This window comes from Leucoraja erinacea, chromosome 4, assembly GCF_028641065.1.
Source record: "Leucoraja erinacea ecotype New England chromosome 4, Leri_hhj_1, whole genome shotgun sequence".
In the NCBI taxonomy this organism is placed as follows: Eukaryota; Metazoa; Chordata; class Chondrichthyes; order Rajiformes; family Rajidae; genus Leucoraja; species Leucoraja erinaceus.
Genome location: NC_073380.1, coordinates 29,894,347 through 29,912,122, shown reverse-complemented (window position 1 = coordinate 29,912,122; position 17,776 = coordinate 29,894,347). Strand labels below are relative to the sequence as shown.

General features: G+C 44.8%; 1 protein-coding gene across 12 annotated transcripts in view; it reads right to left on the bottom strand.

The window, feature by feature from the left end:
• LOC129696231 (receptor-type tyrosine-protein phosphatase mu-like) overlaps positions 1-17,776 on the bottom strand; it is a 905,597-nt gene that overhangs the window by 352,769 nt on the left and 535,052 nt on the right. For all 12 annotated transcript variants that reach the window (XM_055633926.1, XM_055633914.1, XM_055633916.1 and 9 more), the window contains exon 8: positions 5,843-6,151. In XM_055633926.1, coding sequence (XP_055489901.1) covers positions 5,843-6,151 — 309 coding nt within the window. The remainder of the gene's footprint in view (positions 1-5,842; positions 6,152-17,776) is intronic.

Sequence of the window (17,776 nt, the reverse complement as noted above, 5' to 3'; positions counted from 1 at the left end):
CAACCACACCTCTGCTACAGCCACAGTCACTCAAGGCGTTCCCCAAGGATCCGTACTCGGCCCCCTCCTCTTCATCATCTACATTCTCCCCCTTGGCCAGATACTCCGCCACTTCAACCTGGACTTCCACTGTTACGCCGATGACACCCAGATCTACCTCGGCACCAAATCCCCCCCCAACCGCCCCCCCCCTCTCCCATATCAACTCCTGTTTGTCAGCTATAAAAACCTGGATGCAACATAATTTCCTCAAACTCAACAGCGATGACAGAATTCCTCCTCATAGGCTCCAAAGCCACACTCAGCAAAATCAATAACCCCACTCTCACCATCAACGGCACCACTGTCTCCCCATCTCCCCAGGCCCGCAACCTTGGTGTGATCTTTGATTCCATCCTCTCCCTTGAGCCTCACATTCGCCATGTTATTAAAACCTCCTTCTTTCATCTCCGCAACATCGCCAAACTCAGACCCTCTCCCACACCGCCCGCTGCTGAAAGACTCATCCATGCCTTCATCTCCTCCCGACTGGACTATTGCAACTCACTTCTCCTTGGCATCAGATCCACCTACATCAACCGACTCCAACTGGTCCAGAACGCAGCCGCCCGACTCATCACCCACACCAAATCCTGGCATCACATCACTCCAGTCCTCAAACAACTTCACTTGCTTCCCATCTCCCACCGGATCACCTACAAAATCCTGATCCTCACCTACAAAGCCCTCCACCATCTGGCCCCCCCATATCTCACTGACCTCCTCTCCCCCTACCAACCCTCACGGTCCCTCAGATCCACATCTGCCGGTCTCCTCTCCATCCACAAGTCCAACCTCCGCAGTTTAGGGGACAGAGCCTTCTCCAAGGCAGCTCCCAGGCTCTGGAACTCCCTCCCCCAACTGATCCGCAATTCCGTGTCCCTCGCCATCTTCCAGTCCCGCCTCAAGACCCATCTCTTCATCTCTGCCTATCCTTAGCCCCACGTCCCCCTCCCTTTTCATCTGTGCATTAATTGCCTCATACTGTGTTTTGTATTGAATTATGTCTTTACTTTGTGTACTAGTCATGTCTCTACTATTTATTTCATTCCCCTTACATGTTTTTCCTCTACCTGCTAAATTTTTGTAAGGTGTCCTTGAGACTCTTGAAAGGCGCCCATAAATAAAAATAAAATTTATTATATCTGTTGTGCTGCTGCAAGCAACAATTTCGTTGTTCTGTTTCTGGACATATGACAATAAACACTCTTGACTCCTGTGGTACTGGCCTCACCAATGTCTTATACAACTTCCCAACTTCCACACTCAATACTCTGACTGATCAAGGCCAATTTGCTAAGAGCCCTTTTGACTACCCTATCTACCTGTGATGCTACTTCCAAGGAACCATGCATCTGCAATCCTAGATCCCACTGCTCTACAACACTCCCCAGACCCCTACCATTCATTGTGTTGGTCCTGCCGTCGTTAGACTTCCAAAAATGCAACACCTCACACTTCTCTGTATTAAATTCCAACAACCGTTCCTCAGGCCACCTGCCCAACCGATCAAGATCCTGCTGCAATTTTTGACAACCATCTTCACTATCTACAATACCACCCATTTTAGTGTCGTCCACAAACTTGCTAATCAAGTCGTGCATTCAAGTCCAAATCATTGATATAGTTGACAAATAGATAGTTAATGGTGCTAAAGATAGACATAAAATGCTGGAGTAAATCAACAGATCAGGCAACATCTCTGGAGAAAAATAATAGGTGACGTTTCGGGTCAGAACTCTTCTTCAGACTGTCTGACCTGCTGAATTCCTCTTGCAGTTTGTGTTTTACACAAACATATTTGTGTGCTGTTAATCTGCAGAGACTTATTTTGAGTCTTGAAGTTATTTGAGTCTCAGGGATGCTTATCTCATGCCTCTGAGCTAGTTTATGCAGAATGAATCAAATCCAATCAGTGTTGCAGCATGTGGTGTGTTTTCATCTGGCAGACTGGATAACCCTGTGATTAAAGACACTCCTCCTTCAGGACAGTCCGTCCCTTCTATCAGGCAGTGGATATGAAAATCCATCTCCTGCCACCCGCTACACCAACGCTCCATTCACCAGCTTAAACATTCATATAACCATATAACCATATAACAATTACAGCACGGAAACAGGCCATCTCGGCCCTACAAGTCCATGCCGAACAAATTTTGTTCCCCTTAGTCCCACCTGCCTGCACTCGTACCATAACCCTCCATTCCCTTCTCATCCATATGCCTATCCAATTTATTTTTAAATGATACCAACGAACCTGCCTCCACCACTTCCACTGGGAGCTCATTCCACACCGCCACCACTCTCTGCGTAAAGAAGTTCCCCCTCATATTACCCCTAAACTTCTGTCCCTTAATTCTGAAGTCATGTCCTCTTGTTTGAATCTTCCCTATTCTCAAAGGGAAAAGCTTGTCCACATCAACTCTGTCTATCCCTCTCATAATTTTAAAGACCTCTATCAGGTCCCCCCTTAACCTTCTGCGCTCCAGAGAATAAAGACCTAACTTATTCAACCTATCTCTGTAACTTAGTTACTTGAGTCACTCTCTCTAAAATATTCACAAAAGATTGCCACTGTGGGCACCAGCTACAGCTGCACAGTAGTTCCTCTACAATGCTTATTTTGCAGTTCTTCCCAATTCTGTGCCCTTTTCCTGCTGAATAATTTTCATGTTCATAAGTTGCATAATGTTCATTGTTCATAAGAATTAGGCCATTCGGCCCATCAAGTCCACTCTGCTATTTAATCATGAATGATCTATCTTTCCCTCTAAACCCCATTCTCATGCCTTCTCCTCCATAACCCCTGATTCCCTTATTAATCATGAATTTATCAATCTCCACCTGAAAAATATCCATTGACGGCCGCCACAGCCTTCGGAGGCAATGAATTCCACAGATCACCACCCTCTGACATTCCTCCTCATCTCCTTTCCAAAGGTACACCCTTTTATTCTGAGGCTATGACCTCTGGTCCGAGACTCTTCCACTAGTTGAAACATCCTCTCCACATTTTCCTGTAATTCAACAGGTTTTGTCTCGCAAAGATTATATGCAACACATAATGCGCAGAAAACACTTTGTGCAGCTCAGAAGCGAGGTCCTCTGATCACCTCGACTCTTCTCTGCTTTGTCCTGCCCCTCCACTCTTCTAGCTTTCATTCAACCACCCACCCACCTCCCTCAGTAATCAGTCTGAAGTAGGGTCCTGACCCAAAACGTTGCCTATCCATGTTCTTCAGGGATGCTGCCAGACCCACTGAGCTACTCCAACAAACTTTTTCAGTGCACTCCCGTTCAAGTGACAATAATAAACCAATACCAATACCAATAATCAAGGGAGTTTTATAGGCATTTGGCTTTACCACTACTCAGAGGCTTGGATAGTATCAGATTGAGGCAGGACAAGGTAGTAGATCACAGGTTGCACTGGGTTTTAATGGAATTCTACATTCTGGGTTCTGGTATTTTGATTGAGCTGGTTGATTAATTTGCTGCCAATACCAATTCATGTTCAAGCCGTTGATAGACACAAAGTGCTGGAATAACAGTGGGTCACACAGCATTTATGGAGCAAAAGGATGTGACTTTTCGGGTCAGAACCCTTCTTCAGACTGAGAGAAGAAGGGTCTGAAGAAGGATTCCAACCCAAAACGTCACCTATTCCTTTTCTCTAGAGATGCTGCCTGACTCACCAAGAGAGTTGTGAATCTATGGAATTCTCTGCCTCAAAGGCAGTGGAGGCTGATCCTCTGGATGCTTTCAGAAATCATTTGATAAGGTCCGACAAAGGAGATTAGTGGGCAAAATTAGGGCACATGGTATTGGGGTAAGAGTGCTGCTGACATGGATGGAAAATTGGTTGGCAGACAGGAAACAAAGAGTAGGGATTAACGGCTCCCTTTCAGAATGGCAGGCAGTGACTAGTGGGGTACCACAAGGCTCGGTGCTGGGACCGCAGCTATTCACAATATACATCAATGATTAAGATGAAGGGATTCAAAGTAACATTAGCAAATTTGCAGATGACACTAAGCTGGGTGGCAGTGTGAACTGTGAGGAGGATGCGATGAGAATGCAGGGTAACTTGGACAGGTTGGGTGAGTGGGTAGTTGCATGGCAGATGCAGTTTAATGTGGATAAATGTGAGGTTATCCACTTTGGAATCAAGAACAGGAAGGCAGATTATTATCTAAATGGTGTCAAGTTAGGAAAAGGAGAGGTACATCGGGATTTGGGGGTCCTTGTTCATCAGTAAATGAAAGTAAGCATGCAGGTACAGCAGGCAGTGAAGAAAGCAAATAAGTTGAGTATAGGAGCAATGAGGTCCTCCTGCGGTTGTATAGGGCCCTGGTGAGACCACACCTGGAGTATTGTGTTCAGTTTTGGTGTCCTAATTTGAGGAAGGACATTCTTGCTATTGAGGGAGTGCATCGTAGGTTTACAAGGTTAATTCCCGGGATGGTGGGACTGTTATATGCTGAGAGAATGGAGCAGCTGGGCTTGTATACTCTGGAGTTTAGAAGGATGAGAGGGTATCTTATTGAAACATATTAGATCATTAAGGGTTTGGACACGCTAGAGGCAGGAAACGTTCCCGATGTTGGGGGAGTCCAGAACTAGGGGCCACAGTTTATGAATAAGGGGTAAGCCAATTAGAACGGAGACGAGGAAACACTTTTTCACACCTCTGTGAAGTTGTGAGATGTGGAAATCTCTGCCCTAGAGGGCGGCAGAGGCCGGTTCTCTGGATACTTTCAAGAGAGAGTTAGATAGGACTCTTAAAGATATTGGAGTCAGGGGATATGGGGAGAAGGCAGGAACGGGGTACTGATTGGGAATGATCAGCAATGATCACATTGAATGGCGATGCTGGCTCGAAGGGTCGAATGGCCTAGTTTTGTACCTGGACATCAGGTGGTGCTGTTGCTAGCTGCCTTCGCCCATGGTCTGGCTGTCTTTTTTAATTGTGTTATGTTCAGAGTGTTTTTTTTTGTTTTTTTCCGGTATTTAATATGGGGGGGAAGCGGGTAGGGTAAGGGGAAACCATCCTTCAGTCGCTTCCTGGCGAGGATGCGGCTATTATCCGAGTCACATCCTCGCCCCCCCCCCCCGCAGCCTACCAACTGGATTGGTGCGGCCTTTCCTGCAGGGACCAGACCAGAGCTTCAGCAGCGGCGGCGACGAGGCGCTGCTGTTGATATCAGCAGCCTGTGGACATCGGGAGCCGTGGGTTCTGGTGGAAGGTGGCCGACAAGAGTTTCCCGGCGAGAGGGCCTGAACATCGGGCTGCCCGTAGCAGCGACTACGGGGTACTCGGGATGCCCCGACCACGGGTGAACATTGGGGAATATTGGCGAGGAGGTTGACTGGACTTTGGTTTCTTCCTTCACAGAGGGGAACATTGGTGCCGCTGTGGGGATGTATGTGTTGTGGACCTCTGTGTTCTGTGTTTTGTGGGGTTTTTTTGTATGACTCTAAGGGAAAAATAATTTTGTTGTCTCTTCATTGAAGACAATGACAATAAATTAAATCAAATCAAATTATCTATTTATCTTTTGTCTTTCAAGAGAGTTAGGTAGAGCTCTTAAAGATAGTGGAGTCAAGGGATATGGGGAGAAGGCAGGAATGGGTACTGATTGTGGATGATCAGCCATGATCATTGTGAATGGCGGTGCTGGCTCAAAGGGCCGAATGGCCTACTCCTGCACCAATTGTCTATTGTGTATTGACTTTCTTTGGTATGGATCAGCATCTGCAGTACCTTCCTACTCCACAATGCCATGTTACATTTATTGCTTACCATCTTCATCTGTCTGAATCGCACGCTCCTCACTTTCTTTCCTCCCCTCCGAGTTCATCAGGACCAGTTTGACACTGACGTTGGTGTAAGGTGAAAGGCCCCGCAGGGTGTACTGTGGCGGAGAATGATCGGTGTCCTGGCAGACCTCTTCGCCCACGTGTTCTTGGTCTCCCACTACGTAGCGATAGTGGACGGTGAGGTTGAAGTTGTGGCAGCGAGTCACATTATAACCGAAAGGCTCCCAGCGGATTGTGATTTGTCTCGCCTTAATCTCCATAACTTCCACGTTCTTTGGCCCATGCATGGGATCTTTTGAAAGGAAAGAGAACATCTATCTTTAGCCCAGAATTATTGGAAAAGCTTAAATCCATGCTAAGAAATTGTAAGCCTTTAATATGGATAATCTTTAAGATTGTGCTCTGCAGAGCACAACAGGTAAACTTATTTATATAGTTTTTAAGTTTCAACTAATCCACTATATTCTCCAATAATATTCAAAGCCTTATTCATCACCCTTTAAATATTCATTGGTCAAAGTTTCTCAATAAATCAACACAATTCACTTTACATCCATTTTACTCTTTTAGGGGGAAAAGGCTGTAAAGAATGGAAGAGCTGGAAGAATGAGTGGGACAATGCCCACTTTGTTTGATCTGTCGGGAAGCATTATGCATATCTGATTACAATTAATGTAAGAAGGTTATTGTCTTGCCTGCTTTAGCTCCATTTTTCTAACCTGCATTTTGCTGAAAAGATGTGGAGGCTTTGGAGAAGCTGCGGGTGAGGTTTACCAGATGCTGCCTGAGTTAGAGGGTATTAGCTGTAAGAAGGTGGACAGAGTTTGGTTGTTTTTTCTGGAACGTCAGAGGTTGAAGGGAGGTTTGGTGGAAGTTTATAAAACTTTGAGAGGTATGGATACGGTAGACAGTCAGAACACTCCAAAGACATACAGGTTTGTAGGTTAATTGGCTTGCTATAAATGTAAAGTGTAGGATAGTGTTTAATGTGTGGGGATCGCTGGTCGGCGAGGACTCGATGGGCCGAAGGGCTTGTTACAGTGCTGTATCTCTAAACTAAACCAAACTATAGGGCATAGATTGAGGTTAGAGAGGAAACTTTAAAGGGCAATCTTGTGCTGGACAATTTCTTTACATAGATGGTGGTGGGTGCCTGGAACACACTGCTAGGAGTGGCAGTGGAGGGAAATATAATACTGGCATTTAAGTGGCTTTTGGATAGTCTTCTGGATATGTCAGGAATGGAGGGTTATGAATCATGTGCAATCTTGGTATAATTGTCGGCACAGACATTGTGGGCCGAAGGACCTGTTTCCGCGTTGCATTTTTCTGTGTTCTATGTTCTATGATATTTGATAAGCCCATGACAGGTCCCCCACCCCAGCTACACTTCCTGCACCAATCCACTGCTCCTCATCTCCCTCAATATTTGGGAGACATTAAAAGTCAATGAAGGTTATTGGTTTGGCTCTTTTCGATTCACCCTCCTGAAGTGTGAAAAGGCGCACCTCCAGATTCAGGGACAGTTTCCTCCCAGCTGTCATCATGCAATTGAACCATCCAATTAACAACTAGAGAGCAGCCCTGAGCTTCCACCCATCTTATGGGAGACCCTTAGACTATCTTTAATTGAACTTTATCTTGCACTGTACGTTATTCCCTTCATCCTGTATATACACTGTTGGCGGCTTGATTGCAATCATGTATAGCCTTTCAGCTGACTGGATAGCAGGCAACAAAAAGCTTTTCACTGCACCTCGGTACACATGACAATAAACTACATTTAAAAAAACCTAAAAAGCCCTCACCTGGATATTGCTGAACCAAAAAGATTTGCAGGCTTTGTGTTAAACTTGTGGTCTCAAACAGGGCAGCAGTGTGGGCTTTTAACATGATCAATCCTGGCCTAGCTGTGCAGATATTAAACAAGGCTCCTCGATGATACCAAGATCTTGTAGCAAGTGAAGATGTGAGTTTTGGGTAACAGTTTTGTCATGCTATGAAGAGGCTGAGACTAAATATTCTCTTGGCTCTCACTCACAAGCCTCCGCGTATAAATCATAACCCTTCTGATGTTGTGGTGGGTAAATTAGGGCAAAGGCATCTGACGGACTTGGAACTGTATTGCAGAGTGAAGTGAGTGCCTTTAGGGGAAAACAGAAGGCTGTTGGAACCTAATGTGATGCCATTCATGGTACCTCGAGACAAGCACGTTTTCAGATCAATGGATGAAAGGGTTAGACATGTAATAAAAGTACAACTTACTAGAAGGAAAAGCCTGCAGTATGTCAATAAAACCTGTCAGTGCAAACAAACCCAAATTCAAATTTTGTAGATTTTATTGTGATTTTACTTCGGAGTCACGTGAGTGACTACGTGAAGAACCCACCCAGTGCGCAGGCGCGGCATTACGCCAGCAGCGCAACAGCGGCGGCAGCTGGAGCCAGGCTCTCCAGCTGCAGGATAAAGACAAGACCTCAGGTAAGTGAGTCTTTTGTATTGCAGAGAGTCGCTAGCATGGCAACCCGCAAGCGACCAACTAAACGGACTGCCTGCCCAACTCCCCCCGAGGAGGGTTCGACATCTGGGCGGCAGCCACTGGCGGCGGAGGAGCAATTTGAACGCTCCCGTACACCCGACCCCGAGCCGCTCCCTGTGCCGCCGACTTCAACACCTCGCACAGGGAGGAAATCCACCCGTAAAACGGACCGGCCGGTGGTCTCCGACTCGTCGGAGGAACGGGAACGCTCTCCACCGGCTAAACGGGGAGACAGCCGCTTGAGCTGCATGAGGCAGCTCCTCGAGCAAATGCTCGAGCAGGAGATGCAGGCAAAGCATCACCACGGAGGACGGGCTGAGGCCTCCTCCAAAATGTCACCTCACCCCTCTGCTCCCTCCTTGTTTGAGGTCAGCAAGGGAGGCCAGGACTGGGCTGGCTTATCACATGGGCAGGCGGACGACTGCACAAGTATGCCAGGGGAGCAGGAGGAAGAAGAGCTGCTGGGTGTGGTCGACAGATATGCGGCGCCCCCGAGGGCCGGGAGAATGCTGAACCCGAAAATGGCGGCAAGTATAAACCGGCTCTCCAACAAGCCCCTCCAGGAGAAAGTACTCCAAGAGGCACTCGACACCTATACGGCACCCGAGAACTGTGAGGCGCTGCGGGTCAAGACCGTCAATGGCCAAATATGGAGCCAGCTAGGCCAACACATAAGGAGCCAAGAGCTAAAGATGCAGCGCATCTTGAAACTCCATACCGCAGCCATCACCGCCTTTGCTCGGTCCGCTGAGAATATGGACCTCACTACACCCCAACAGGATGTACTTGCACTGATGTGCAACACCCACTTCGAGATGAACAACTTGAGGCGGGAAAACATTAGGCCTGCCCTCAACCCCAAATATGCGGGGCTATGTAGAGCCCCTGCGCCAGAGAAAGAGGCACTGCTATTTGGGGCTGACCTGGGGAAAAGGCTGAAAGAACTCGAAGAGGCTGCCAAACCTGTGGGCCTCATGAGGGCAGGACCAGCGCCGAGCAGGGCGAAGACACCCAGTTGGCAGCACCCCTCGGCATCCACCAGCAGATACCGGACTGGTGAAAGCCTGGCGACCGCTCCTCACTACCCCCACAGCTCTTTTTTAGAGAGGGGCCCAGAGCGGAGCCGTGGGAAGATACGCCGCCCCGTGACAGCACCAACAAGAACGCCCTCGAACCAAACCCACCAACGGAGACGCTCCCAAAAATGAACTTGGAGGTAGGTGGGTCTGGTTCCTGTCAACATACACAGACTAAGGGTGTTTTACTAACAGGAGGGCGTTTACGTTTGTTCAAACATGTTTGGTGTACTATCACTAACAACAAATACATACTCAACAGTATTAGTGGATACAAAATTGAATTTAAAACAGGCATAATACCGCCGGTTCAGCATATACCCCAAAGGGTATTCCTTCCCACTGTAAAAGAGAAGCAGGAAGGACAGGCTGAACTAGAAAGGCTCATGTCTAAAGGAGTCATTGAAAGGACCAGACATGAGCCATTGGAATTTGTATCAAATATATTTACTAAAACCAAAAAAGATGGTGGATGTCGCATCATCATTGATCTAACATCACTAAATCAATCTGTTGAGTATCTACATTTCAAAATGGAGACATTTGTCACTGCCAGACAACTGATCTCCAAGGGATACTTCATGGCAAGCATAGATATCAAAGATGCTTACTATTTAGTACCCATTCACAAGGATCATTTTAGATACCTGAAATTTATCTGGATGGGGCAACTATGGCAGTATAGAGCACTGCCCAATGGCTTAACGACAGCTCCCAGATTATTTACCAAAATTCTTAAAGTAGCCATGAAAATATTAAGAGAACAAAAATACCTAGTCATGGCTTATCTGGACGATATTCTCATATTGGGAAGAACCAAGGAATTAGCTGTCGCAGCAGTTTTAGCTACCAAACAGCTCCTTGAAACATTGGGATTTGTTCTACACCCAGATAAATCAAAATTGAAGCCATCAACTAACATGGACTATCTAGGCTTCACCATTGATTCTATCCACATGACTGTTACTCTGCCAAGGGATAAAAAGGTTGCATTAGCACAAGCATGCAATAATTTAATCGCAAATAAACAACCAAGGATCCGGCATGTTGCCAGAGTAATTGGAAGTATTGTAGCAGCATTTCCAGCTACACAATTTGGACCCTTGCATTATCAAAATTTGCAAAGAGCAAGGGCACATGCACTACATCAAAGTAGGGGGCATTATGACCGAACAATGTATTTACCCACTGAAGCTATATCAGAACTTCAGTGGTGGTCACAAAACGTTTGGCACAGTTACAGTCCCATTGTCATCACTAATCCTAACATAGTCATCACGACGGATGCCAGTGCTTTAGGCTGGGGAGCTACTAACTCTATATCCAGCACAGGTGGCAGATGGACTAATTCAGAGTCATCGCTACTACACTCACTAGGCATAAATTATTTGGAAATGCTGGCCGCCTTTTATGGGCTAAAAGCATATGCATCCAATATGCAGCACGTGCATGTTAGGTTACTGATTGACAATACAACGGTGGTGGCTTACATCAAGCACATGGGTGGCATAAAATCAGTATCATGCGACAAATTGGCTAATATAATCTGGCAATGGTGTGTCAAGAGACATATTTGGTTATCAGCTGCCTATCTACCAGGTAAGCTAAACACAGTGGCAGACACCAGGTCACGAAAATTCAATGATAACATCGAATGGATGTTAGATCCAAAAATGTTTGCAAAAATTATTAAGCAATATGGAACGCCAGATATAGATTTGTTTGCGTCTAGATTGAATCACCAGTTACCCATGTATGTGGCTTGGGAACCAGACCCAGAGGCAGCAGCGGTAGATGCCTTCACGCTGGATTGGGGAAATTTCTTCTTCTATGCTTTCCCTCCCTTCTGCCTCATCAGTCGGGTACTCCAGAAAATACAGTCAGACTCTGCTTCAGGAATTTTGGTCTTACCCGACTGGCCTACCCAACCATGGTTCCCAGTCTTTCACGACATGGTGGTTGAGTCACCTATGGTCTTTCATAGTCACCCACAACTATTGACTCACCCAGTATCCAGCATAAGTCATCCATGCCATCAAAATTTAAAACTCCTGGTTTGTAGGTTTTAACCAGGCCTTACCAGGGACTGGGGTTATCAGAACGAACAATCACCACCATGTCGGCATCCCTGCGAGACTCAACCAAGAAGCAGTACCTGACATATATCAAGAAATGGGAGCAATACTGCTTGGACGCAGGGACGTCGTATAAGACAGCCTCAATCACCGACATGTTGGAGTTCCTGGCCCACTTACACCATGACCAGAAGATGAGCTACAGTGCCGTGAATGCAGCACGAAGTGCCCTGTCTGCTTATCTCATGCCAACAGGACACCATAGCATCGGGTCCCACCCGCTAGTCATAAAACTCCTCAAGGGGATTTACAATAACAAACCCCCTACACCCAGATATACCCATGTATGGGATATAAGTGTCGTGTTATCACACCTCAGAGGATGGCCACCGGCGGGATCCCTCAGTCTCGAGCAATCTACACTCAAGACCCTCATGCTCATGGCGCTCGTCTCTGCACAAAGGGTCCAGTCGCTACATCAACTACAACTGGACAACATGGTAACTACCCCAGACTGCATCACATTCACTATGCCGGGGTTAGTTAAACAAAGCAGGCCAGGTATGTCCAACTCGCCAGTAATCTTCCGGGCCTACCCTCCAGAACCTAGGCTGTGTGTAGTGACCCACATATACAACTATGTAGACACAACCCATACACTTAGAGGGAGTGAAAAAGCCTTATGGGTCAGCCACAAGAAGCCTTTTGGACGGGTAACCAGCCAAACTATATCTAGGTGGTTAAAACAGGTCCTGAAAGCTGCAGGGATTAACACTGATGTTTTTAAATCCCATTCTATTAGGGCAGCATCTACGTCAGCGGCGGAACGGATGGATGTTCCCATAGACCACATCCTAAGTACAGCAGGATGGTCAAGGGAGTCGACGTTCCGGATATTCTATAACAAACCGCTGATGAAAAAAGATTTGTTTGCAGAAAAGATTTTAGAAACTGCAAATTTATAATTTTAAGCCCAAGGGAGCTATTTTTGTTATTGTTTAATAAACATTTTTGTTTTCAAAAAACAAACAGATTCGTTGGTCTTTAGATACCACTTCCTCCCTCGATAACTTCGGCAGCGAGTGATATAGCTGTTACACGGTTTGAAATCACAGACCTTTGAAGTCTTCACGTAGTCACTCACGTGACTCCGAAGTAAAATAGTAAGATTAAACGAGTACTTACCAGTGCGAAGTTTGATCTGTATTTTATGAGGAGTTACGATGAGGGATTACGTGCCCTCCGCTCCCACCCTCAGTATATGGATCAAACTAGAAACTGATGTCTCTTTAATCTTTACTATCTTTACTTCAAATATTGTGTCTACCTGTGATTCCACACCGCTGCTTGGAAGTATGCCGCGCCTGCGCACTGGGTGGGTTCTTCACGTAATCCCTCATCGGAACTCCTCATAAAATACAGATCAAACTTCGCACTGGTAAGTACTCGTTTAATCTTACTATTAAAACAATTTGCCCCCGGTGTCTTTACCTCATCACCGTCCACCCATTCCAGTTCATAATTGATGATGTCAAATGATGTTTTTTCCCAGGAACTAAACTGACCAGTATTTAAGCAGCCCACGGTGTGGAATGTAAAGCATACCCAGTAATGCAAGGAAAGTATCCATAACTCTTGACCAAACATCATTTAAACCCCTTTCCTTCCACCTTCAGGTAATAAGGAGCAGCATGGTGGTGGAGCGGTGGAGTTGCTGCCATATACAGCTAGACACCCGGGTTCGATCATGACTACGAGTGCTGTCTGTACGGGATTTGTACGATCTCCCCGTGACCGCGTGGATTTTCCCAGGTTACCTACCACATCCAAATATGTACAGCTTTGTAAGTTAATTAGCTTTGGTTAAAATTGTAAATTGTTCCTTGTGTGTAGGATGATGCTAGTGTAGGGGGATCGCTGGTCGGCGTGGAATCGGTGGGCCAAAGCGCATGTTTACATGCTATATCTCTAAACTAAACTAAACTAAATACAACATCTACGTCAGTAACAGTCTCCATGTACTTGCACTAAAATTGGCATTTCACACGGAAGGAGCATTGAAGCAGATACTTGCTGTCACCAGGAAGATCTCTAGCTAATGATGACGAATAGCTACAGTGCATTCAGAAAGTACTCAGACCCCTTCACGTTTTCCACATTTTGTTACATTACAACCTTATTCTAAAATGGATTAAATTCTTTTTTTTTTACCATCAATCTACACACAATACCCCATAATAAAAAAGCGAAAACAGGTGTTTAGAAATTTTTGCAAAGTAATTAAAAAGAAATATCTGAAATAACACCTTTACATATGTATTCACATAAGTATTCAGATGCTTTACTCAGTACTTTGGTGAGGCACCTTTGGCAGCGATTACAACCTCGGCTTCTTGGGTCTGATGTTACAAGATTGGCACACCTGTATTTGGGTAATTTCTCCCATTCTTCTCTGTAGATCTTCCCAAGCTCTGTCAGGTTGGATGGGGAGCATCGATGCACAGCTAATTTCAGGTCCCTCCAGAGATGTTCGATCGGGTTCAAGTCCGGGCTCCGGCTGGGCCACTTAAGGACATTCACAGACTTGGCATGGAGCCACTCCTGAATTGCCTTGGCTACGTGCTTAGGGTCGTTGTCCTGTTGGAAGGTGAACCTCTGCCCCAGTCTGTCCAGAATGGTCTGAAGCAGGTTTTCATCAAGGATCTCTCTGTACTTTGTTCCGTTCATCTTTCCCTCGATCCTGACTAGTTTCCCAGTTCCTGTCGCTGAAACACATCCCCACAGCATGATGTTGTTAACACCATGCTTCACCATTGGCCAGGTGATGAGTGGTGCCTGGTTTCCTCCAGACGTGACGCTTGGCATTCAGCCAAAGAGTTCAATCTTGGTTTCATCAGACCAGGGAATCTTGTTTCTCATGCCTTTTGGCAAACTCCAAGCGGGCAGTCATGTGCCTTTTACTGATGAGTGGTTTCCATCTGGCCACTCTACCATAAAGACCTGATTGGTGGAGTGCTGCAGATATAGTTGCCCTTCTGGAAGGTTCTCCCATCTCCACAGAAGAACTCTGGAGCTCTGTTAGTGACCATCGGGTTCTTGGTCACCTCCCTGACCAAGGCCCTTCTCTCCCGATTGTTCAGTTTGGCCGGGCGGCCAGCTCTAAGAAGCGTCCTGGTGTTCCAAAGTTCTTCCATTTAAGAATGACGGAGGCTACTGTGCTCTTCGGGACCTGCAATGCTGCAGAAATTGTTTTATACACTTCCCCAGATCTGTGTCTCGACACTCCTGTCTCGGAGGTCTACGGACAATTCCTTCGTCTTCATGGCTTGGTTTTTGCTCTGACATGCATTGTCAACTGTGGGATCTTACATAGACGTGTGTGCCTTTCCAAATCATGTCTAATCAATTTAATTTACCACTGGTGGATTCCAATCAAGTTGTAGAAACATCTCAGGGATAATAAATGGAAACAGGATGAACCTAAGTTCAATTTTGAGTATCATAGCAAAGGGTCTGAATACTTATGTAAATGTGATATTTCAGTTATTTCTTTTTAATTACTTTGCAAAAATTTCTAAACACCGGTTTTGCTACTTAATTCTGGGCTATTGTGTGTAGATTGATGATAAAATAAATTCATTTAATCAATTTTAAAATTAGGCTGTTACGTAACAAAATGTGGAGAAAGTGAAGGGGTCTGAATACTTTCTGAGTGCACTGTAGGTTAGACCCAACACCAGCTTTGTTGGATAGGTGCAGGGATAACGTCATCCTCATTCACCCCCCTGCCCTGTGTGATCTTGAACCCTAGAGAGTATCATTTAATATTCAATTATACTTCTGTCAAAAACCAACACTTTGATTAAACAATATCTTCTCACCTATGTTTGATCCTGAGCTGGGAACATCAATTTTTGATACTGTATTACAGAATTTCATATCTTCCTACTTGAGAAAATATATTATTTGATTATTAACAGCAGAGACAGGGAGGGCGTGGACTTTAAAAGTATTTATGTAATGTACAGCCGCATGCTTTGAAATACTGATCTTAAACAACTGTAAAAGCTGACTAAAAAGACATACCAGAAAACACAGAGGTTTTCTTTTTTTAAACCCAGAGGGAAGAATATGAATAAATGAATTCAAGTATCTTAACTTTTTCTTATTTTGAAATAGTTAGCTACAGGGCAGCAAAATCATGTGACAGTGACAGACAGTGATCATTTTCAATGGGTCATGCATGAGAAAGTATACTTGTGAGGGGAATAAATCAACAAAATGGTGTTGATCGATGCTCAGTCCTACTCAAGCATGCACCAGGCTTTTGTACAAACTTGTATTTTACGTTTTCATTGACCTGCTTGGCAAAATATACCTGTAGGGAAATAAAAAATGCCTTCTGTATATTCATTTAAAGGAACACAGCCCCAAGTCAATCAATGGAGTCCTTTAGATTGTGCTCATTTGCTGGCTGGCAGATAATTACTTTGAGACTGTGAGACAAATAGCACTGCTTGACATTAAACACAAAAAGCAGCATTTGTAGTCAGCTGAGTGCAGTTGCTTTCTCAACAGACTCGACATTGTGGGGCTCAACATTATACACGAGCTCTTGTGCAATGAAGAACAAACCTTGGCCTTGCCAGAGGGATCTTCCCTTTTTGGGAAGGGTGCATATAACTGTACTTGTAAGGCAAGTCGAGCTACTCTGGATTACTGTGGATAAGCAGGGGCTTTGTACGCTTTCATATTGCTTACAAACACTGGTGCAAGCAATATTTTGTGGACAGCTTCCTAAGCCTTGTTCAATACTTGGGCTAAGCAGAATTTATTTTCAAATCTTCTCTTCAAAATAAACCACTTGGAAGAAAAAAACGTGTACGGACACAACAGAGGAGGAAAGCATTTTTAAATTAGAGAAGTTGCCAAAACTGTTTGGATCAATAAAGGACAGTTACATAAGAAAAGTCATCTGAATTACATAAGAAATTCATTATAGTATAAAACTCCCATCTGACAGCAATTGTTTAAATAATTATGCTTCAGAGAAAATATATAATTTGCAAATTAGATTCTTACAGGTTTTTATTATCATTTTTTTTTAGTATCCATTTTAATTGGTGTACAAATATTGTCAACAACACAAATTATTTGGGTGGAACTGATGAACAATCTGGCAGACGCAGGCACTGTTTAACTCTAAAGTAAATTACAGCATCTAGTTTAGTTTAATTTATTATTGTTATGTGTACCGAGGTACAGTGAAAAGCATGCTCTCTAGTCAAAGAAAAGACTGTACATGATTACAATCAAGCCACCCATAGTGCATAGATAAAGGATAAAGAGTTTGGAGAGATATGGGTCAAAAGCAGACAGGTGGGACTAATGTAGATGGGACATGTTGGTCGTTGTGGGCAAGTGGCGCTGAAGGACCTGTATGAAGAACTGTATGACTCTCTATCTATGACTCTAGTACAATACTTAGTGCAAGGTAAAGTCCGATAAAATCCAATTAAAGATAGTTCAAAGGTCTCCAATTAGGTATTTAGGAGGTTAGAACTGCACTGCTGATGAGAGGATTGTTTAGTTGTCTGATAACAGCGGGGAAGAAAGTGTCCCTGAATCTGGAGGTATGCATTATCTAACTTCTGCACTTCTTACCTTATCGAAGGGATTGACCGGGGTGAGACTGGTCCTTGATTATGCTGGAGGCAGCGTGAAGTGTAGGTGGGGTCAATGGAAGGAGGGTAGGTTTGCGTGATGGTCTGGGCTACGTCTGCAACTCTTTGCAATTCTTGTGGTCTTGGATGTTCAATAATTCATGTGGTCTAGCGTTCAACAATAGATGGAAATATCTTGCACAGCCACGAAAGATCAAACACTTTGAATTGCCAATAAAAGCCTTTACACCAGCAGTACAAGATTGTTGAATTCATTCCCTGTATCAGTGTTGAATTGGGCCGATGGATCTGTTTCTATGTTTAGTTTAGTTTTGTTTAGTTTATTTTTGTTAAACTTGGAGATATATATTCAAATACCTGGTGGAATATCACAAAACAACCCCAAATTTGTCACCACCATGTTGGACTCTGGACACAAACCCTTTCTAAACTGGATAATGCAGAAAACAAAGTACAGTATGGAACTGAATAACTGGGCTAATGCTCTTTTGCTCGATTATGTTGGGTGTCTGGGACTAAACAAGGTAGGAGTAAGACAAAATT